At 29.2% G+C, this 23,222-nt stretch overlaps 4 protein-coding genes across 4 annotated transcripts; 3 read left to right on the forward strand and 1 right to left on the reverse strand.

The window, feature by feature from the left end:
• The first annotated feature begins 199 nt into the window (after positions 1–199).
• LOC128952330 (barrier-to-autointegration factor B-like) lies at positions 200–969 on the forward strand. The gene is made up of 2 exons (XM_054297709.1): positions 200–524; positions 633–969. The coding sequence occupies exons 1-2, from the start codon at positions 399–401 to the stop codon at positions 777–779; spliced, it is 273 nt and encodes a 90-aa protein (XP_054153684.1). The 5' UTR covers positions 200–398; the 3' UTR covers positions 780–969.
• A 12,589-nt stretch (positions 970–13,558) lies between these two features.
• On the forward strand, positions 13,559–15,639 carry LOC128952315 (bromodomain-containing protein 7-like). The gene has a single exon (XM_054297690.1). It carries the CDS (start codon positions 13,740–13,742, stop codon positions 15,618–15,620), a length of 1,881 nt encoding a protein of 626 aa, XP_054153665.1. The 5' UTR covers positions 13,559–13,739; the 3' UTR covers positions 15,621–15,639.
• Positions 15,640–15,935: 296 nt separating this feature from the next.
• Positions 15,936–18,118, reverse strand: LOC128966248 (TBC1 domain family member 16-like). Its single transcript, XM_054313096.1, has 2 exons — positions 18,057–18,118; positions 15,936–17,976 (listed from the first exon to the last, which is right to left on the reverse strand). Exon 2 carries the CDS (start codon positions 17,967–17,969, stop codon positions 15,936–15,938), a length of 2,034 nt encoding a protein of 677 aa, XP_054169071.1. The 5' UTR covers positions 17,970–17,976; positions 18,057–18,118.
• A 336-nt stretch (positions 18,119–18,454) lies between these two features.
• Positions 18,455–21,638, forward strand: LOC128966249 (vacuolar protein sorting-associated protein 54-like). Its single transcript, XM_054313097.1, has 3 exons — positions 18,455–19,773; positions 19,841–21,439; positions 21,512–21,638. Exons 1-3 carry the CDS (start codon positions 18,455–18,457, stop codon positions 21,636–21,638), a joined length of 3,045 nt encoding a protein of 1,014 aa, XP_054169072.1.
• The last annotated feature ends 1,584 nt before the right edge of the window (positions 21,639–23,222 follow it).

A 23,222-nucleotide genomic window follows, 5' to 3' on the forward strand; every position in this document is an offset into this window, starting at 1 on the left:
CTTTGAAAAACTTATTATTAGTTATAACAAATAATTAAATACAAKCGCTTTCAATAGYTTTCATAATATAATTAAAACTATTTTTATTAGTAATTTAAATAACATTTTTTGGTTGTAATTATAATTAATATTAAAATTAAATGTTATATATATTAATGTATTTTAGACGTACTTTATGTACACAAAATTTATTAGCAATATTGCGGGCAATGCTTTCCAAATGACATCACTTATTGTTAAAGACTTTAAAACAATAAACAAAACATCAATTGATTTGCCGTTTGCTTAACGTTTTGAGTGAAGAGTCGACTGTCAACTTCAACCATCACTTTCATCTACAACAACACACCTATTGGTTGACTTGAAAGASAATATCCATTGACACAAACACAGACACAATGTCGAGCACTTCGCAAAAACATCACAACTTTGTGTCGGAACCGATGGGCGAAAAGCCGGTCACAGATTTGGCCGGAATTGGCGATGTCTTAGGCAAGAGACTGGAGGCCAAAGGTTTCGATAAGGTTTGTATACTTTCTTACAGCACGTGTACAACAAAATGCGTGTGAAATTGTTTAGTCAACTATCTATATATATATATATCATATAATGAATTTGTTGTCAATTATTAGGCTTATGTTGTTTTGGGACAGTTTTTGGTACTCAAGAAGAATCAGGAACTGTTCATCGAATGGCTGAAAGACTTGAGCGGCGCTAATGCTAAACAAGCAAAAGATTGTCAACAATGTCTGGCTGAATGGTGCGACCAGTTCTTGTAGGGGAGAGATATTGTTGTCAAATGTGTTATCACCACTGTTTGCAGTTTATTCTTCATCATCTATTTTTGGCATCAATTTTCTGATCTTAAGTTTGAGAAAAGTTTAAGAAACCAATTCATAACTAATATTATAATCAAACAGTTTTTAAATTTTTGTTTATTTTATATATTTTTAATCCGATTTTTTTCTGTATGTCTTTTTAAACTTAATAATAAATTATAATTATTAATGTTATGCATATATTTTTTCTGCAATTATTATTAATAATAATTATTATCAAAATATTTGTGTTTTGTTGTTAAAAGTGTTTTTCGAGTATTAATTTGTAAGAAATTTTTGTTTAAAAAACAATTTTTTTATTTAAAAACTATAATTTTAGAATATATTTTGCAAGAAATATTTGATAATAACAACAATGTTAACAAATTGTTTAGATTTACATTTAATAAAAAAAACATTGTAATTGTTAAGTTGTATGTTTAATAATAATTAATAATAAAAATTGTAATCTAATTATATTACTACAATAATAATTGTTTAAATTTGATAATAAGCGATATATATATTTGATTTTTTTTAAATAATTTTATTTTTGTAATCACAGACTAGTTTAAGCAAAGTTAAGTTTTTTTTTGTTTTGTTTTTTGTCTATTTTATGAATCAATCATTTATTTATAGCTATTATTATTTTATCGATGAATTGGAGAAAATCGTTGTAAAAAAATTTTGTTTTCCGCTTCAAAATATCTATCAATTTGTGTGTCAACTTTTGCCGTTACTTTGGACTCAATTTGATAGACAGGTATTTGTGATAAAATTTTGTTTGTTTGTTGTCTTAGATAATATTTGTTTAGTTCATACCAAAGTATGAATTGATTATATAATTGGCTGTCGTATTGATGCCAACCAAATATATGAGCCTTTTTTGTCTCCCTTTCCTTTATCTGTTTCCATCGCTCTTTAATCTCATCGATCGGTACATTAATCTTATGTCTGACCGGAATAGTTGTCTTAAGGCGTTTGTGTTTCCGTCTATTCTTCGCTCTTTCCGATGGTGTCATATCTTTAGCAGATTTGAGACACTCTTTTCTTGAGCGATGCCTTTCAATTGATTTATGTTTTTTCAATTTTGAAGATTTTATCATCACTTTAGTTGAACTGATATTCAACTCTTTTAAACTATTTTCTGAATGAAACGAACCGTATGTCGACTTTGCGTCCGATAGTTCATAGGATTTACTTTCAATACTTGTTGTTTTACTATCAGTTGTTTCAATTAGTAATTGTCTGCGAGTATCTGATCCAACAGTTGATTGAAAATCGCCATATAATTCATAATTTTTATCTATAGATGATTGTAAATCATGTTTAGGTTCTTCACTCTTATTACTAGATTGATGAAGGATTGACTCTAAATGTTTCTCATCTTTATTTTGATTATTATTATTATTATTATTATCTAAAGATTGTTTTATTAGAGAACTATATTCTTGATAAGCTGTTTGTTGAATTTGGTCAACCATTTCATCGAAACTATTTCTTAATTTTTTTGTCAATTTCCCCAAAGTATTATTATTATTTGAAAAACTATGACCAACTTCTTCGATGTTTTGCAATCTATTATTATTTAATAAATCTTCGTGTATATCATCTGCATCTGCAACCAGTGGTAAAATACAATTATCTTTAGACTTCTTTACTGTTTCTATAGTTGTTGTTGGCGATGGTCGGCCATCACTACAATCACGGTCTGATTGATTATCAAATTGATTTAAATCTACTAAATCTCTATCATTATTATTACCTAAATCTAACTTTAAATCATTGGTTGTCTCTGTTATTGATTGGCATTGATTTGTATTCAATGATTTATTGTCCATTGTTTGTGAAGAATTGATTTCCACAATCCTCTCGTCATTGTTTGCCTCTTCTTCTTCTGTTTGTGATATCAGCTCATTATTAATGCATTGATTTTCAGTTTCAGTTTCAGTGTCACAATCCTCCTTATCTGTGACCAACGTTTCGTTGCTATTATTATTATTATTACAATTATTGCAATTTTGTTTAATATTAATTAATTGGTTGTTGTTTTGTATGAGTTCAGGGTTACTCTGTGTTAGGTTTTCATTTGAATTTCTAATTAATTGTATATTTTCATGACTCACTGACTGTATATGTAAATACAATTAATTAATTATTAAAATGTTATTTATTTGATTTATAACAATACCCTGGTTATTAATGCGACCTTTCCCTGGTTAGACTCTGATAATTTACGCAATTGATCTACAAATATAATACAATATTCATATGATATAAATTTATATATAATTTATATAAAATATATATGCATTTATACATGTCATAAAAAATTAATTTTAGACATTTATTGCTACTATTATTAAATAGTTGTTATTTACATATTAATAATAGTCATTAAATTAGATTTCTCTCAATGAAAATGTCAAAGAAAAATAAATAAATAAATCATATAATAATAATAATAATAATAATAATTAATATAAATGACTTACCGTAGAGATAATATTCATAGTTTTTATAAGTGAAAGTGTTGTCAAAATCAGTCATACCCGGGGCCTTAACCTCTTTTCTGAATTTATCGACCAAACGTTTAACCATTAAAATCTCATTTGTCTTTCCCGTCCTAATCTGAAAACGTTTTAAATCGTGTAACTCTTCAAATAGTTTGCGCTCTAATTGGTATCTAATTTATATATATTTTGAACAGAAAATTATTATTAAAAAAAAAATAATAATAAAAAAACATTTTTGGGTCACATTTTTGTTTTGTTTGTCAAAAACATTTCCATATAATTTGTATAATTAGTTAATCAATTTTTCGATAATTTCATTAATATTTGTTTTTTATTTATGTTTTTTCTGTGACTTACTTTCTCAAACTTTTTTCAACGGTCTGTGTAATCAAATTGGGATCAATTGATTTGTATCCATCAGAACTGGGTCTCTCTCTATACTCTTTTCGTATTCTTCTGACTCGATATCTATCCGGATATCTGTAGTCAGTCGGTAGTCTAGAGTCGACTCTTGAGCCGATATGACTGGTATTAATTTTGCCCAACTTTTCGGGCATTGTTTTGAAATGAAATTTATGACCACATCTTGACTCGCATTTCGGACTTTTCAACACTTCTAACTGATTTTTATTTGATGAATAAACTGCTTCAATGTGTTCCAGTGGTGACAATGAACTTGTAATGACATATCCCGTGTCCATCAATGGTTGATAACTTTCCAGATCTTCTTTATCCATACTTTCGATATTAAGAACTGAATCAAATATTGACTCTTCACTCGAAAAGTTTAATTGATTATCATTTTCATTGTCTGTGTTTTGAGCGTTTAATTCTTGATTTGAAACAGAATTCTTTAGTGCCATTGATTTGACACTATTTTTATCTTTAATACTCTTATTAAGACTCATATCACTTGATGACAAACTGGATCTCTTATCCAATAAATATTTATTATCTTTACTTWTATTTAATTCTTTACTCTGTTTTTGTTGTTTGGTTTCAACTAAAGATTTTTTATTATCTTTAATTGTTTTATTACTTTTTGTTAATTTTTTATTATCGGAAGTATTTTGTTTTGTTTTTTGTAATCGATTTGTTTTGACATTTTCATTATTATTATAATTTGCATTAATTGACATTTTATCACTAGTTTTGGTTGATTTACTACTAGAGTTTGAACTCGGAATGGATTTATTATTATTAGTAGTTTTTGTTGGTTTTTCACTGATTTTAGTAATTTTAGGATTTTTTGTTTTTTGATTACTTGTTTTAACCATTTCTTTATCATTCATTTCTTTAGCTTTTTCAATGATTCCCAACCGAATATTCTTCTTTTTATCCGATGGTACAAATTTTGTGCTATTTTTATCATTTATGACATTATTTGTTACCTTCGTTTCATTGGTGACAATACTTTGGTCAACAATCTCCTCAACAAAATTGTTATTAATGTCTTCAGCAATCACTTTGTAATTGTCAATTATGGTGGTCTCGGAATCGCTATCCCATTGCTCTGAATATTTCTCGACATTATCTCTATCGTCATTAGGATTATCATTTGGATTGTCTGTAGAATTATCAATAGGATTATCATTTGGATTATCATTTGGATTATCATTTGGATTATCATTTGGATTATCATTTGGATTATCATTTGGATTATCATTTGGATTATCAATTGGATTATCAATTGGATTATCAATTGGATTATCAATTGGATTATCAATTGGATTATCAATTGGATTATCAATTGGATTATCAATTGGATTATCAATTGGATTATCAATTGGATTATCAATTGGATTATCAATAGGACTATCATTATTTTGCTCAATCAAATGACTTATAATATTATCTTTATTGTCTTCACTGTCATTGTAATCATTTTGATTTTCATACAATTGATTAGTTTGTTTAAAATTGTCATTATTTGAATCCATATTATTATTGATTTGTTCATCACTTTGTTTGTCAACATTTTTTTCAATTAAATTATTATCTTTAATAATATCATTTTTATCACGTATTACATCTGTATTATCAATATTTTCATTATTATCATCATCTTTAACATCATAAACATTATCTTCAACATCATTAACATTGTCTTTAAAATCATTATCATTGTTTAAATCAATATCTTTCGTAATAAACTTATTATCAATATTTGTTTTACTTGAATCTTCTATATCTATAGTTTTTAGTGTTTCATCTGATTTCTTGTTACTACTACTTATAGTTTTTACACTTTCATGTGATTTATGGCTGAAAGCACTACTTTTTGTGGACACAACCGAATCTTTTCTATCCTTTGAAGATCTTCTGCTCGATCTGACAGAGGTTTGTGATGTAATACTTGTACTTCTTTTCGACCGATTTTTCAAAGTTTCATTTGTTTTTGAATTAATTGACATTTTCCTGTCCGCAGACTTTTTCGTATCACTTAACTGTTCCGATGTATTGCTATTTCTTTTAATTTTATCCGTTTTATTCACTTCTTGAGTTAAATCAATTTCACTTTGTTTGTTGTCAATAGAGTTTTGTTTTATATGTTTATTGTTTGTATTAGTTGTTACAATATTTTCAGTATTCATTAATTTTGATGTTTTATTTTCATCAATAATTGTTTCATTTTGATTCAAATCTTTTATTTCGTCAACTCTTATTAGATCCTCTTGTTTATGATATTCACTGGACTCGTGTCTATCATTTTGTTGATTTAATTTTACATCACTAACTTGATTATCAATAATATTACTCACAAGTGGTTGACTATCATTTGAATTGATGTAAATCTTATCGAAATCTCGATCAGAAATTGTATGCGAAATGTCTTTTCTTTCTAAAAGCACTTTAACATTGGTTTCTTCGCCGTTATATAAGGAAGACGATGAAGACATGGATGGAGTGTAAGCTCTTATAGCTTTGGGATCTTCATTATCCTGTAATTGTTTTCTCAATTTCTTTTTAGACTTCTTGAGCGGCGGAACACGTTTAGAGTGATAGACAGGAGTATTAGTAACGTAGACATTGGTAATAATGGCTTGTTTTAAGTTTGACATCTTATCGTCAATAGGAGTGACTACTTCTCTAATATTCTTATAATGATTACCACTTTCGAGATGAGCGGATGATATCTTTTCTGTTGAATGATCTCTTTGTTGGACTATTTCCGGCAGTTTAGGCAACGAAAGTCTATGTGTTTTATTAATTGGTTTTGTATGGCTATGAGTTGAGTCCGAGCTATCTGTGGCTAACTGTCGATTCCAGTCATCCAAACCGCCGTCTGAAGGTGTAATATCTTCTGCAGCTCTGAACTCATCACTTTGATTCTCACCTGATTTAGCACTACCACTACCATCACAATGGCTTAGTTTTCTCAAATCACGACTAACTCTCGATGCAGGAAGTGCTTCATGAAGAAGCAAAAACTTGGCTACTCCTCGATAGCCCTTTTGTAGGGCGGCGTCCAATGGCGTCAGAAAGTGTCCCTTAAATTTCATTATTGTGTTAACATCTGCCCCGTAGTCCAGCAATATTTTTGACATTTCTATGTTGTTATTGATGGCTGCAATGTGTAGAGCTGACCGACCGTATGAATTGGTCGCATTCACGCCCGTCGGGATTTGGTCTAATAGCCATTTAACTAATTCTAGTAAATAAAAAAACAAACAAAATAATTATTTTTAATCTTAAAACATAATTTGTTTAAAAAAAAGATTTTGTCATAAATATACTGTATATAAATAATCATTACCTTTACGACCAGATTTGACCGCTTCGTGAAACGGTAGATCACCCCGGCTATTTCTAAGCCATAGATTTGCATTATGTTGTGCTAATATTTTAAGAGTTTCCAATTGACCCCTGGCTGCACCTATTATTTTAATAGGTTATAGTTTTTTTGTAACAAATATTATATTAAAAAAATTAATTATTTACCACAATGTGCTGCAGTCCTTCCCTTTAGATCCTGAATATTCACATCAGCACCCGATTCAATGAGAAGACGTGTACAGTCGGCGTGACCTAAGGTCACGGCATAGAAAAGTGGTGGACAACCGTTGAAGTCCATTGTGTTGACGTCGGCGTTGCAAAGGGTTAGTAATGTTTCGACACAATCAATATGTCCTCTACTGGAAGCACAATGAAGAGCTGAAATAGCATTAAATAAAATTTAAAAGTTTTTTTTTATTGGTTTATAAGTTTTTGTATGAAAATTAATGACACGACCGACCAGTTAAGCCGTCTTTATCTTTGGCCTCGATGTCAGATCCAGCTTTAATCAGCGATAGTATAGCTGAAGAGCTATTACCTGAAGAATAATTTAATTTACTGTTTCGTAATTCTGTGCAGTAAATGATAAATCAATTGATTCAGTGATTGAAAAGGCAGTGAAAAGCTATAACAAAGTGATAATAAAGTGTTTACACAAAAATATCTAACTGACCAGCACTGGCAGCCCATAACAGTGGAGTTCTGCTATCGCTGTCGGCACAGTTAACATCAATGTCAGGACTTTCGAGAAGCCTATTGAGAATAGACAGTCCTATTGTGGTGTCGTTTGCAACGCAAATACCGCTATTAGGGCTACACATCTGCGCTGAATAGTGTATAGGATATGCCCCGTGAATGTCAGCCAGTGATGGATGTGCGCCACCCTATTATTGGACAAATCACACATAATTTTTTGTGTCTAATTGTGTGCGTTTAGGCATATATTTTATATCGATTATTGTATTCAAAATATATATTACATTCAGTAATAAGTCGAGACACTCGAGTTCACCACAAACTGTGGCCCAATGTATGGCTGTATGTCTTTCATTGTCACTTTGATCCAAATAATTATTGCTGTCATTACTTTTGCTGATCAAATAGCGGGTCATCATCTGATTGCCATTGATTACACTTAAATGCAATACTGTATAGCCATCGTTGTCGGCCAATGTCAATAGATTTGGACATTTGTCTAGTATTAGATCAGCACATAAGGCACTGGAGTTTTCTGAACAATAATGAAGTGCAGATCTATTACTCTTATCTTTCATTGACAACAAATTTGGCCACTTTTTCAACCCTTCTTTAATCTCACTGTTTGATTCATTTTTTATATGCTTTAAAAGTTGCGAAAATCTAATATCATTTTTAGTTAATTTTTCTCTATTTTCCATTATTWCTGTATAAGCAATAATTGTTGAATAAACAAATATTTTGTATAAATTGGATATTTGTTAATATAAAAATTTATTTGTAGAAATTATATCATATATTGCACATTGTGTAATGTAGTTTTTAATTTATCCACATTATACTGTATGTATCTAAAAATAATAAATTGAAAAAATAGCTATAATAGATTTATTTAACAATCATATTAAAATGATAATTTAATAAAACAACTAAAATATAATAATAATAAACAAGAATTAATTATTTGCATATATAATTTTGTCTAAATAAACTAATTAATACATAAATATTTCTTATTTATTTTTCTATAATAATAATATAAGTATACAATTATTGTATTTATATCATTATAAAAATATTTCAATACACAAGTATATATCACTGTATTTTTTTAGATATATTTCAATGGATCCATTCATATCACGTTTAAAATTGGACTGAATTAGGTCGACATAAAATAACATGATCATTTAACTTAACGTGTAATGCATATCAAATTAATTATATTTTTATTTATAACTTAGAAACTAAAAAATTAAATTTTTATATTATGTCTATTATGTTAATTTTGAAGTTTTTATTTTTAGTATTTATTTTATAGTGTTAAATAAAATTATTATGTAAGATAACTGCGTGATAATTTTTGATTTTGATTTTTATATATTTTTAGATAGATTATATATGATTGCTAAATCATTAATATTGCAATTAGTATGATAGTCAAAAAAAATAAATAATAATCACACGGAAGTAAATTTATGTATTTAAACAAAAAACTACTCCACACACACACACACACACACACAAACATATTGATATTACATGTAAATTGTAGGCATTTAAGTCAAAAGTGTTATTATATTTTCATTTATATATATATATAACATAAAATCGATTGTAAAATCACTTATTCTAAGCAAAACCTTATGACATACATGTATGATATGATAGGTATTTATATAAACATATTTATCTATATATATAAAATAGTATTTATTTGCTTTATATTCTTTAAGTTATAGTTTATAAAATAATTTTTTTAGCTATTGATTTATTTTATAATATCGATAAATTATATATTATTCAATATTATTATTTTTAGTACTATATAACACAAATATTAATATTAATTCATTTTATTTATATTAAAAATGTTTTTAAAATGTATTTTATGTTTTGCCTTGTTAACTTATAGCATAAAATAATAATTGTTTTTTATAATAATAAAAATAACAATTTATATTTAAAATAGTTTTATTATTTGAAATCTTATATAATATCTATATTAAAATTATAATATTTATAACCATTTACATAATAATAATATGCAAATCAATAGTAACACTATTAGAAATCGAGAGCAAAATTAGTAATTATTAAAATATAGATATAATAATTAAATAATTAGTAATAAAGAATCGATAAATGACATAAATAAAAGTTAATTTATTATGTAAATTATAATAACAAACTTTTTTGTTATTTAGTATTTACTTATTATATTGTATTTAACTATTATTAATTTTAATTTTACACTAAAACAGTAATATTAGTATTATTTTTTTCATTTTAAATTTTTGATAGTCACAAATATTTTGCTAATTATGAAATATTACTGTTTAATAATGTAAATATTAATGGTATTTAATATAAGATATAACATAATATATATATACTATATACCGGTATTTTTTGTATATGTATAATAATAATTTTATTGTATAATTTGTATTTGTAAATATTTTATATTTTTTGTTATATAAATAGTAACATGCAAAAATAAATGCAAATATACAGATACTATCAAATTTATATATTAAATGTATACAAATTGCTATTAAATAATTTATATGTGTTAACTGAAATCATAATAAATTATTTTTAAAAAATTCACTTTTATAATATTAAAAGTACTATTCTTTAGATTTAAATTATTAAGCTAATTTAATAAATAATTTAATTTTTAAATAAACTAATATTTACTAGTTTTTAATTATGTGTTTAACAAACAATGAAAAATAGTATTACATGTTTTTTTGCATTAAAAATAGTTGTCATAGAGATTAAAATCATTTAAAGCTAAAAAATGTATAACAATTTCAAACTAAAGCAAAGGCTACAAAAATAATATATTCATTACGAACTCATTTTCAATAAAGTAAAGGTATTTCTAAAGATATATTAATACAGTATTATATAAACTCTATTGTATTTTATTGTATTTAATTAACAAACTAATAAAATGTTTAATTGATTGATTTATATTTACTTACATTATTACAAAATTGATAGCTATAATGYCATTGTGTTTCGGAGTATAAAACTGGGCTTAATATAAAATTAATTTTTTATATGTTGTCATAATTTTAAAAATAACACAAATTTTGATTGGTCAAAATCTCTATACCCAATAAATTATATCAGATATATTGATTTGAACTATTTATATAATTATTGTAAAAAATATTTTTAAAAACATGTTTTTTTTGTTGGTTGAGATTAGCATAATGTTGTGACACTAAAACAAATTATATAACTAAACGTTTCAAATGGCATAATAGACTGAATATAATAAATATAATTCACTTCAAACATAGACTTTCAACACAGAATATTCTGTATATTCTATATTACATAAAATTTTATGTCATTATTGTTGTCCCAAATAACTAAAGTTTGACGCTTGCGTTCACTACAAACACACAATTATATATACCTTATATTGATTTCTCTTAATTCTCTAAATAGTTATTAAATTATTAGCAAAACTTTTAACAGAATAATAAATGCATTAATTTTTAGTTTTTATAATTTATTATAATAATTGTTATTATACTATTATAATATCAAAAGCAACAAATAAAAGTTTCAGTTTACTGTAGAACTATAATAAAAAATTAATAAATTTATACTTAACTTTTGTTATTATAAATTATATATAAATAATAAAAATCAGAAATTTGTTACAGATTTTGCAATTCTAAATATTTAATTTATAAATAACTTGTAAAATGTAATTTATATTAAAATTTTAGTTTAGAATAATTTAATTTTTAAAAGTATAATTACAAATATATAAGAAATATAATGTCACAGATATTTAATATAATTGTAAATTGAAACACAAGACATAACATTCACTTTATATATAATATACGGTRTATATATAAAACATTATTATAATTTATTATAATCTCATGACTTATCAATTTAAAATAAATTTTATTATTATAACAACAAAAATTGCATTTTTAATAATATGCGATTTCTAGCCGTTATTTAGCAAATTAAAATCCCTTCAAATGTGTTAAAAATAATATGAATATAATACTAGTTATTGTAATTTTCTTATATTCATGTTATTTAGTTTTTGCATTTACGGTAAATTTGATATAATTATTTTTAAAAATTATTACAGTTTAATATATTTAAATATTTTAATCAMTCAAAGGATACCATTAAAAACTCTTTGTGTGCGTCAAACATATCAATTGATTCCGCGTTTATCAATAAGTCAGACAAAGATATCATTACATTGATCTCAAACAATAACATCATTGAGATGACAGTTAATCCACAAAAAGATATTTTTGAATTGAAACAAATAAGACAATTGAATGACTTGTCTCCTGATATCAAAAGTCCCATAAGTGTAGCATTTTATTACAACAGTTCATCACCACAATTGATACTCTATAATGTATTTAATTATAAGATATCTTTAAGCAGTACTCATAACTTTGTTTAATTGTTTAACAGAAAAATTTTAATTATTTTTGGGAATTATATACTAATAAAACACTAAATACAATACCATTAAATACAACAAATAAGTTACCGTTTGAAATACTTGATGACAATTCATTTGTATATAATCTGATTGATGACTACGAAAAAAATGTAATAATTGTTGAAAGATCTTCATTGGATAGACTAACTGTTGATGAGTTATTTTTTAACAATAAGACCGATAAGTATTTTTTATCTATAAATTTGACCACAAATATGATTAAATTGAATACTAGTCTGACAAACGATAACGAAATGCTTTATAAATTAAACGGATATTCAGTTACAGCCGGTTTTATATACAAAAATATTTGGTATTTGTTTGCCGGCAATAATGTGTGTCAAATGGTGGTCAGTGTCGATAAGTGGAACAGTTTCTGTAATATCAAAAATATTAATCAATGGATTGGATGTTCAGTTGATGAGAAACAGTACCTTAACTCTTGATCTTTAAGTTTTTTAAATCAATTTTTAATCAATTGAATGTCTTATTTTCTTTTAGTAACAGAAGAGGAAGTTTCATATTGACTGCAGTGGTGGTGATGTTCGCCAGTATAGTCATACTTATCATTATAATTGCTATGATTTGTTGGTATTATAAACGTGAAAAAATGACAGATTTGGACAGTAATAGAGAAAACCGATATAAAAGAGGTTCGCAATCTGTTAGCACATCCGAAAGCACCGGTAGCTTCTCTGTGTCGTCGATGACGACTATAACTAATAACGATAAATTCAATACCCCTTCCAAATCGTCAGCCAAAAGTAAAACTACAAAAAGTACTTCTGTTACCAAAAATAATTCAATTTCAAAGTAATTTACGGATAAATTTAATTAATTTACTTTTTTTATTAACAATTTTAATTAAATTTTATTTATTCATTCTCTTTATTATTATTATTATTACTTATTATTCTAAATGTTAATTTATAAATACATGTATAATATTACGGTAAAACTTTTTGAATTAATAAAAAAAATAACATTCATTACAATAAAAGCAATAATATTTATACATTTAAATGAGTTTTAAAAGTGGGTGTGTGTGTGTGGATGGGTGTGTGGGTATGGATGGGTGTGTGGGTGTTTGATTAGATTCAATATAATAAATTTGATTTATATATTTTATTTGTGACAATAATTGTCATCAAATTTGAAATATAGGGAAAATATTTTTGAAATATAGTTTATTTAACTTTAAAAAAGTAAAAATAAACGTAAGTTATGTCGTAATTAATGGGGTTTTAAAACGATATTAATTTAATATTTCAATCATTGGTTTGTATTTATTGTTTGTTTGTATCAATTGTTGTGACATTTGTTTCAATCAAAACCATTGATTGATTGATTGTCAGACAAAAACTGTTGCTTTGATTGGTGTTTGTCTTCTTCATCATTGAGACCAACGTTAAGAGTAAACGAATGGGTAGTTCACGCAAACACAAGAAACATAAAGACAAGGATAAAGACAAAGACAAGAATCGGAGTGAGTCGTCGTCAGCCGTGGACAGCAATGCCGGCGAACAGAAACCTCTTCGTCTGGTTCTTAAAGTTCCGACGGCTTACTCGCAACAGTCGAGTCCGAACCATAATAACAGTTCAACGACTGCACCGCTGTTAGCGCCGACACTTGAGCCGCAGGTCGATGTCGATGATAACGAGAGTCCGCCAAAACTAATGGCGTTTAGCGGTCTGTCGCCGCAAACGAGCCAATCGTCGTCAAAGAAACTAAAGAAGAAGAAGTCTAAGAAGAAACACCGAAAACATTCACACCATTCGTCGGGACATCACTCGCGACACAGACATCGATCACATCGACACCGACATCACGGATCTTGTTCTCATCATTTAAGACAATCGCAAGACTCGACACAATCACTTCCTGCACCGATAGCTACGAGCTCTAAGTCGCCGCAAAAAAACGTAAGTTCGTCGTCGTCGAAGAGTTCGTCAAAAACACAGTTCCAGCAATTTCTGTCGCATTTGTATAAACAATTGCAACGAAAAGACATCCAACAGTTCTTCGCGTGGCCGGTCAGTGATATGATAGCACCGGGATATTCATCTATTATATCACAACCAATGGATTTGAGTACATTAAAGAAGAAAGTCGATAACAATGAATACGAGACATTACTTGACTTTAAGGCCGACGTCAAACTGATTTGCGATAATTGCCAGAAATATAACAGACCCGAAACGGTCTACTATAAGGCGGCCACCAAACTATGGCATTACACCAGAAACAAACTGCTCAACAAAGAGTCGCTCATAGATCTTATGAGAAGCTATCCGGGACTAAGCAGTTATGAATTGGGTTTTCATTTTGAAGACCCGAATAATTCACTGATAATGTCAGAAATAGATGGCAATCGAAGTTACGATATGAACACATTGAATGCGATGACAGTTGGCGAGACGTTGCCACTGATTGAAGAGCAACAGGAATTGCAAGAGGCCGAAGAAATGGATGAGGACGGCATGACTCCCGAACAGATTCTCGAAGAGGCCAAGAAAGCGGCACAAATGGCTGCCGATAGGTTGAGTTTGAAGCGACCAAATGGTGCCAATCTTTCATTTTTAAGACAACGAAACGATGGAAGCACTACTCTATCGATTATAGGCAACCATAGTTACGAACAGAATATCAATTTAGAGGCATTAGTTGGCAAACTGGTTGAGGGATCAGCAGCTTTGCCACCGTTTAAAGAGCACGAGTCGAATATTGTTAAACCAATTGAGACTATCAATGAGAGTCCATTTTGTTCATATTTACCACACTATGACACATCCAAAGCAACGTTGAATGAAGAGGACAGCGCTTTATTATTGTCCACTTATGGTGACGACGAGATGGGCTTACAATACGCTGAAAGTATAACACAATTCTCTCAAGAAACGGATTATGTCCTCAATTTAGTCGACTCTTTGCTTGATATACTAACTCACGGACAACACCAGAAGATTGCGATCAAATTACGAGAAAAACAAAAAACATTGGAAAACGAGACTAACGTTAATCAATCAGTAATTACTGAGACATCAATTGATACAAATCTATCAGAAATTGATCTACAACTCAATGAGACGGGCGGTATCATCGGTGATCTTCAATCACTACAATATCAAAGATTATCATCGACAACATTCCCTATAAAACCGTCGGCTGAAGAAGAAAAATTGGCCAATCAGTTGACCACAAAATTGACTGATATTATAGGCACTCACTCCTATCCTAAAGAGGTGACAGATGTCGGATCATTGAGGAAAGCGATGGGAATTAAGATTAAGACAGAAAAATAAAAACAATAACAAAAGCATTATTTAAATATTTTCATAATTTTATTTTTAATGTATTTAAAATATATATATATATCAAAAAAATTTCAACAATAATTATTTATATCAAAATTATACGTTTCATTGATTTGAAATACAGTATGTTTTAACGTTTACTGAAAATGACTAGTATTTTGTTAAATCACAACTTCATAATTATAATATGAATCATCAATAAAATTGAATAAAATTTTTAGTACAATAATACAGTTTTATATTATATTTATAATAAATTTGTAAATTTAATAATAATTATAGTAATAATAACAATCAATAATCTCAATTTGAACCAATATTTGTATCATTTAGATCAACAACATTGCACTTACAAATTGCACAACAATTTGACAGATTGGGTACTGTTTTGACACATTCAATCACTTGTCTACTATTGCTGTCCCAACCGGAACCCGAACCCAATATAATCAGACTTTTTAGTGAACAGGGAATGACTGGCCTAACAGTAAATTCGTAGAGCAAACCTCTGGCTTTTCTTAAGATTAGATTTCCATTCATATTCATAGATAATGTACTGAAATGGAAGAGCGCTTCATCGGAATCCATATTATATGTCATTATATCGTCGCCATAAATGGAGATAATGGCCAAACAGATAAATAAATGGAAGTAATAGGTTTGATAGTGAGACCAACACGACTCCCAGATATGAAGGGCTTCTCTTTCAATGAACTCACGTTTAAAGCAAAGTAAAATCCATCGATGAGTGAACAGTAAGGCCAAGTCGTCAGAAAAATGTTTGATATGTTCGTAGAATTGGGGATACATTAGACGTAACAGTTCCCGAAGCAGTGATAGGTTGTAATCCATATCCGAGTCACGAGGAGAGCATACAAAGCGAGTCAATCGCATCATTGATACGAAACACCAAAATGTATTGATTTCGTCCTGAATTTCGCAGAGAAGGGGTGCCAACAAATCGGACATTCCTTGAGTATAACCAATTTGCGGACAATAAAGACTAAAGTTAATTAAAATTCTCTTCATTTTCATCATATTGTCGTTTTTCTCGTCAGCAAAAAACGGATTTGTCCGGTCAGTGCGCGGCACGTCTTTCTCAACAATACTCTCAACATTTCTCCAAAACCAATCTCTTTGACTTTTATCCATTGTCTCCAACTTTTTACTTATCTCTTCATACTCTATGGCTTTAAGACTATTATCTGATTCTCTTTGCAAATACGTTGAGTCAAATTCGTATCGTTTTAAAAGAAATGGCCAAATATGCCGTCGAAGTGATGGTTCAACTCCAGCAAAGAAAACAGTTTTCCGAAGTAATTGTTCGTCAATTATTTGTCCCATTTCGTTGACATTATCCATCCATTGGTTTTTATCAATTGTCGAATAAAGTTTCTCTTCGGGATGACATTCAAGTGATGTTAGTTTTGGTCGACAAATAGAAAATTGTAAATAATTGGTCTCTTTTGGTGTTTCAGATTTGTCCCAAATGTCTAAACCGTTCAATATATTCAACAGTTTGTCTAAACCTCCGCAATGATAGTGAAATACTTTATAAAACGAATCTCTGCTTACAATAACCAGTTGTCCACTTGTCGTGTCGGCACTCGATGTCTTGCCATTTGAATCGAATTCTTCTCCGCCAAAGAAAACTCTCAGAGATTTTATTTGTTTTAAGTCAACACTGAATGTATTGACAAAGTTGTCGTCATTCGGACTTCTCTTGAGTGGTGTTGTGCGACAGCTTTGGCATCTTCGGACAGGTTTGGCCATCCGTGGCAACGGACTTCTTGTGCTTATATTATTATCACTTGACTTATTCTCAGACATACTATTTCTTCGCTGGATATCATTATCACAACATTGACTAGAATTTGAGAAATTATGGTAATTATTGTTATCGTTGCTAACAATTATGTTCAGATCATAGACGAAAACATCATTAAAGCTATCGCTTCCTCTTAGTGTCTGGTCTTCACTCGTTATTTGCAGATCATTGTAATCACAATCACTTTGAGCGCAATTCTCGTGATTGTTATCAAACTGTTTGGTCAGACATTCATTAGACGTCCATTGAAGACAAAGTGTCCACTTCTGGTCATCACTTGTCTCGTCTTTATTCAGATGTGTTTTGATCGTAAGGTAACCTAAATTGTGGTTCAATTGGTTATTATGTTTGTCTGTCGAGTGAACGCAAACATTGTTTTTGCTGTAAACCACTTCTCCGTTAAACTCTTGGTCTGCTGATTGACAATTAGATCCTATTATTAATGGACTCAAATAATTGGTCGCCTTTTGCCACAAACTCTGCAGTCTTGCGGACATTTGTTCAGACATATGGTCTCTGAAATGGATTTTAAACGGCATTTAAACCAAAACATATTGTCTATAAAATTGAATCAATCATTTTATATTCAATCTTACGTCCTAAAGGATCAGCTGAAGCATTTGAATTGGATTTGTTCATCAAATGATATGATATATTGATGTCTTGAGCTATGGATGTGGTGTGCAATCAATGGTTTGTTTGTATGAGTCGTGCAATGAATGAGTTAATCAATGGTTGCATTCATTCATTGATTCATTCATTCATTGAATGCCTAAACGTTTGACTCAATAATGTTTTTCTAATGTTTTTCTAATGTTTTTGTTGACAACATATGAGTTGAGAGACGACTTGTGTTGAGTCAGCACTCAGTGATGATTGCAATCAAACATTTCGGTAAACTATTATTATTGGCCACAGATTTCATGTAGTGGTCAACTAAACTCTGGTCAACAAACAATTGTAAGACACAATTGAATGTCTGTGTGTGTCGCCAATGACGGCCAACAAGAGCAACGGTGTGACCACCGATTTGATGACTCGGAGTTGGAACAGATGTGACGTCTGTACCAATAGAGATGAGGTCTTCGAGAGCGCCGCACTGTTTGCCCGACACCTCCGAGACGTTCACAGCACCCGTGAAGGCGGCTCTCATGTCTGTCGATACGGACCAAACAATATCTGTTCCTCACTTCCCGTCGAAGGGGTGTCCGATCGCGACTACGAGTCACACATCGCAAAGTGTCACATCTTTCCTAATCAATCGAAAAACAGACAATCGTCTCATAAAGTCTTAAGTCGTGTGAATTCTGGTAAACACGCGAACGATAAACAAGTGATACGCGACCACAACGAGAGACGCCTCCAGAAATCAAATGCATCCAAAAGAAGTCCATTTCCATTGCCTTCAAGTAGTGATTTATTTGAATCAATTAGTTATTCTTCTGAAGCCAAACCAAATGTAATCAGTGATAGTTTGCAAAAATGGAATGTCTATTCTTCGTCACAAAACTTGGCAGCTGTTCTCAACGATCCATCGAAAGCTCGCAGTTATTACGACACCATTTTTACCAAAGAGTGGGGCAATTACTTTGTGGACACACAGACTGTATTGCAAAGTCCTTTCCATCCAAAGATATCTCATTCGCATTTCGATCAATACGTTCGACGAGTGTTGAAACGAAACCGAAGACAACGACTCCGAAGCCGAAGTGAGTCGCTGTCACTTCAGACACAGTCACAGACCAGAAATGTTGAGGCATTTGTTCCGAAAGTTTTCTTTGACTCAGAATTCAATTTAGAAGATATCGACACATTTAAGACAGTCTTATCTTTTTGTACGAACAAAGAAGTGCTTCAAAGTTGTCCGTCTTCTCCAACGAAATGGAATTCAATAGCAAAGGATGCGCTCAAAGAATTGCAGAGAAATTTTTCTGAATATTTAGATGTTGTCGAAGAAAATCTGGCGAAACAAATATCACTTAAGTCGAAAAACTTTTTCCAAGTCATGTCAACGATGGACACTGTGATGGAACAGTTAAAGAGAACTATTAAAGAAGTGACTAATTTACGAAAAAAGTGCCGACAATTAGATGACTGTCTTATAGAACCGAGTCTTAAGAATATTAAATTAACAAAAGCCAGAAATAATTTGAAAGAAGTGTACAATAAAATCAATTTAATGGCAACTGTTCACCAAACACAGCCTACCATTCAATTACTTTTATCGACTCTTGATTTTGTTGGCGCTCTCGATCTGATTTCTACTTCACAAGAAGTTGCTGCCCAAGAACTAAGTGGTGTTTATAGTTTTAGGTATTAATTTCTAAATTTATTAAATATTTATAATGTTTTATAATTATTTTTTTATGTAATTTATTAGACATCTTAAATTACAATTGGTTGAGATTGAGAAAGTTATTGATCAGATGATGAACGAAGAATTTATCAAATTTTTGACCCACGAATGGAATCGACCCTTTGATGATGAAAATGAAAGCAATCATTTGTTAGATGACGACAAACTATTATCTATAATCTATGGTATGGTTCGCTTACAGAAATTCAATTTCATTGATGCCTTTAGAGATGAGGCCAACACTGCCATCAAAGCTGTTGTTAAGCAAACAGTCATCGAAACGCTTTCATCTGAAGATAATATTGATGTCGGACAACAAATCGATGGCAGTCTATTTGATCAATTAAGACTTTTGGATTTTTCAAAATGGCTACAACTGTTCGACAAAGTGTTTGATAATCTATTGAAATGTCTTAGACGTATAAATGCAGTCTATCGGGTGATGTCCAATGGTTTAAGTGCCGTCACTGAACGTTCAATTAGTGAAAACAAAGCATTAGAATTGGCGACAAATGGCGGCGAAACATCCATTGACACGATTACCATCCTATTGGAGAACGACGGCATTGAGTTGGGCTCTAATCTGAAAGAGTCGTTGTGTACTATCTGTGATTACGCGCACAGCCGGTGCGCTAACGTTGTCGACTCCCGAGCCAAAGATGGCGGACTCGACAAACTGACTGCCAATGAATTTGTTCGACTTATTAAATCAATTGAAGAGTTTAGTGATAGTTGTCAGCAAATATGTGGCCGAAAAAGTCCTAATCTTAAACTAGTTTTACAAACTCAGGCCAATAAGTTTGTGACGAAATTTCATGAGGAAAGAAAAAAACGGATCAACTCTTTGCTTGACATCGAACAATGGAAATCAGTAGACTTTGTTAGCTATGAATTTCAACAACTAGTCAATCAATTGATTGATAATAATTATAATTTTTATGAAAACAATCGATCACTTTATGATAATAATCAAAAACTTAAGTCACATGTCTTAGTTAAAGACGAAAAGTTTGTTGTTGTGAACGTTGCCATTGTTTTTATAAAGACACTCATCGAGTACTGTGAGTGCGCCCAACAAATCAAATCATTGAGTCCCGACCTATTGACCCGACTATTGGATATTTTAAAACTATTTAATTCAAGAACTGCTCAATTAGTTTTAGGTGCCGGTGCTCTACAAGTTGCCGGTTTGAAGACAATAACGGCGCGAAAGCTTATCATATCATCGCGTTGTCTACAACTGGTCATTGTTTTTATACCAATTATTAGGAGACATTTTGAGACACTATTATCGACTAAACATCAATCAATGTGCAACCATTTTGACGAAATCATTCGCTTATATAACGAACATATCACTAAAATTCCCGAAAAAGTGGTTTCTGTGGTCCGAGAGATTGCAGACACACAGCTTTCCAAATGGGTGGCCAAAGCTCCCGTTCCGTCGCCTCCGTTTCAGGCCATTTCTCAACACTTAATGCGATTGCATGACAACATTCAGGACTCACTTCCAACCAACGAATTGACTCAACTGTTCCAACAAATCCATAACACTGTCAAAGATGTGCTCAAACATCACTTGGAAAGACTTAACATTCAGAAAAACGGTGGACTAAAACATGGGTTAGTATTATATAATTGTTTTGTTATATTCATAATAATAATAATAATAATAATAATAAACATTTATAATAGACTTGTCACACAAGAGTTGACGTTTTATACACAAAATTTGAGTAAACTATCGATTGGTAAACAACTAAACCTTTCAAATGACGATCTCTGGAGTAAATTAAAGATTATATCAAACAATGTTAACTAAATTTTTAAGTATAATTTATTTTTAAAAATTGAATTATTTATATTAAGTATCACTTTGTGCAAAAAAAAGAGTTTTATGCAAAATTCTTATTTAAATGTTTTATTTATAAATATTTTTGATCTTTAATATGTATATGAGAGTTGTTTAAATAAATAAATTTTTAAAAAATTAATATATACATGTATATAATATCTGAATTTTTAACATTTTAAAAATAATTTGCATTTATGTTTAAATAATAAAACCTAGATATAAATTAAACCAGTATTTAATTTAATTGCTATATACAATATAATTATTTAAAAAAATATCATAAATTAACCGGGATATTACCCTTTTACTTAAAATATGATATAAATTTTCTAACAAAAAACAAGTCGATATAATTTACGAGTTTTTTAAAAAAATAATAATAATCTATTGGAAGAAATAATTCATTGTAATTATGAATCCAATAATATTATATTAAAGTTGTTTTATATTAAATATCTGCTATAAATCTGCTTAACTTTAATTACGATGATGAAAAAAACTAGAAAATCGTGTCAGGCAACTATTTTGATTGTATGAATTATCATGGTAGTAAATTATACACATATAATACATACATCAGTGTATATACCAATTAATAGATATGATATTCTGTGAATTATAAGTTGAATATAATGTTTAAAAAAATTCTTGTAATTCACTCTTGCGATTCAAAAGTGTTGTTGATATCCTTGAAAAACTGGTTACCCTTCACTCTGTATACACCATAACCCTTAATACACATAAACCTGGATATTATTATTATTAGTGTTGTTGTTGTTATTATTTTTATAAAAAATATAGTGTAGTTCATATTATTCCTATTGTTCAATTTTTTTTTAGTATAAACTTCATAATTTAGTTTAACATTAGCAACAAAAATTTTTTTGTGTTGTTATACCTGAGTATGCTTTTTGACATTGAGTTAACTTTGAAAATATAATATATCATATCATAGATGTGTTTAATGTATTTYATTCATTCAAATTATAATTAAGTTGTTGTTGTTATTATTGCAAGACAACAAAATATTRCAATTAAATYGATAATTTACATATTTAACATAATAATAATGTTTGCAATTTTGCTAAAGTGATCATTATATACTGTATAAATATATACAGGTATATTATATACTGTATACTGTGTATTAATAATAGCATTTATCAATATAACCAAGATAAGGTTGTGCACCCCTTTTTACATTAACATCGAAAATACATTTTTAAAACATTTTTTCTCATATTTTATTGCCCAGTAGCCCATAATTACAGTAAATTCATATAAAAACTAGGCTATTAACACTTAACTATCCCATATATTGCATAATAATAACAATGATAATAATAATATATAATACCTGTAATAATGCTTAAAAATGTATTTTACTATTAATAGTTCACAAATGTGATAGCTTGATCATACATAAAAAGGTAATTTAAAAAAATCTTAAAACAGACTAAACTTATTTTGAAATAACATTTTAAATATTAAAAGAGTTTATTAAAAATAATTTATTTTTTTGAAAATATTAAAAAGTTTTCCCATCAAATA

This window comes from Oppia nitens, unplaced genomic scaffold (genome assembly GCF_028296485.1).
Source record: "Oppia nitens isolate AA-2021 unplaced genomic scaffold, nextdenovo-longstitch-racon4-pilon3 scaffold1_pilon_pilon_pilon, whole genome shotgun sequence".
NCBI lineage: Eukaryota > Metazoa > Arthropoda > Arachnida > Sarcoptiformes > Oppiidae > Oppia > Oppia nitens.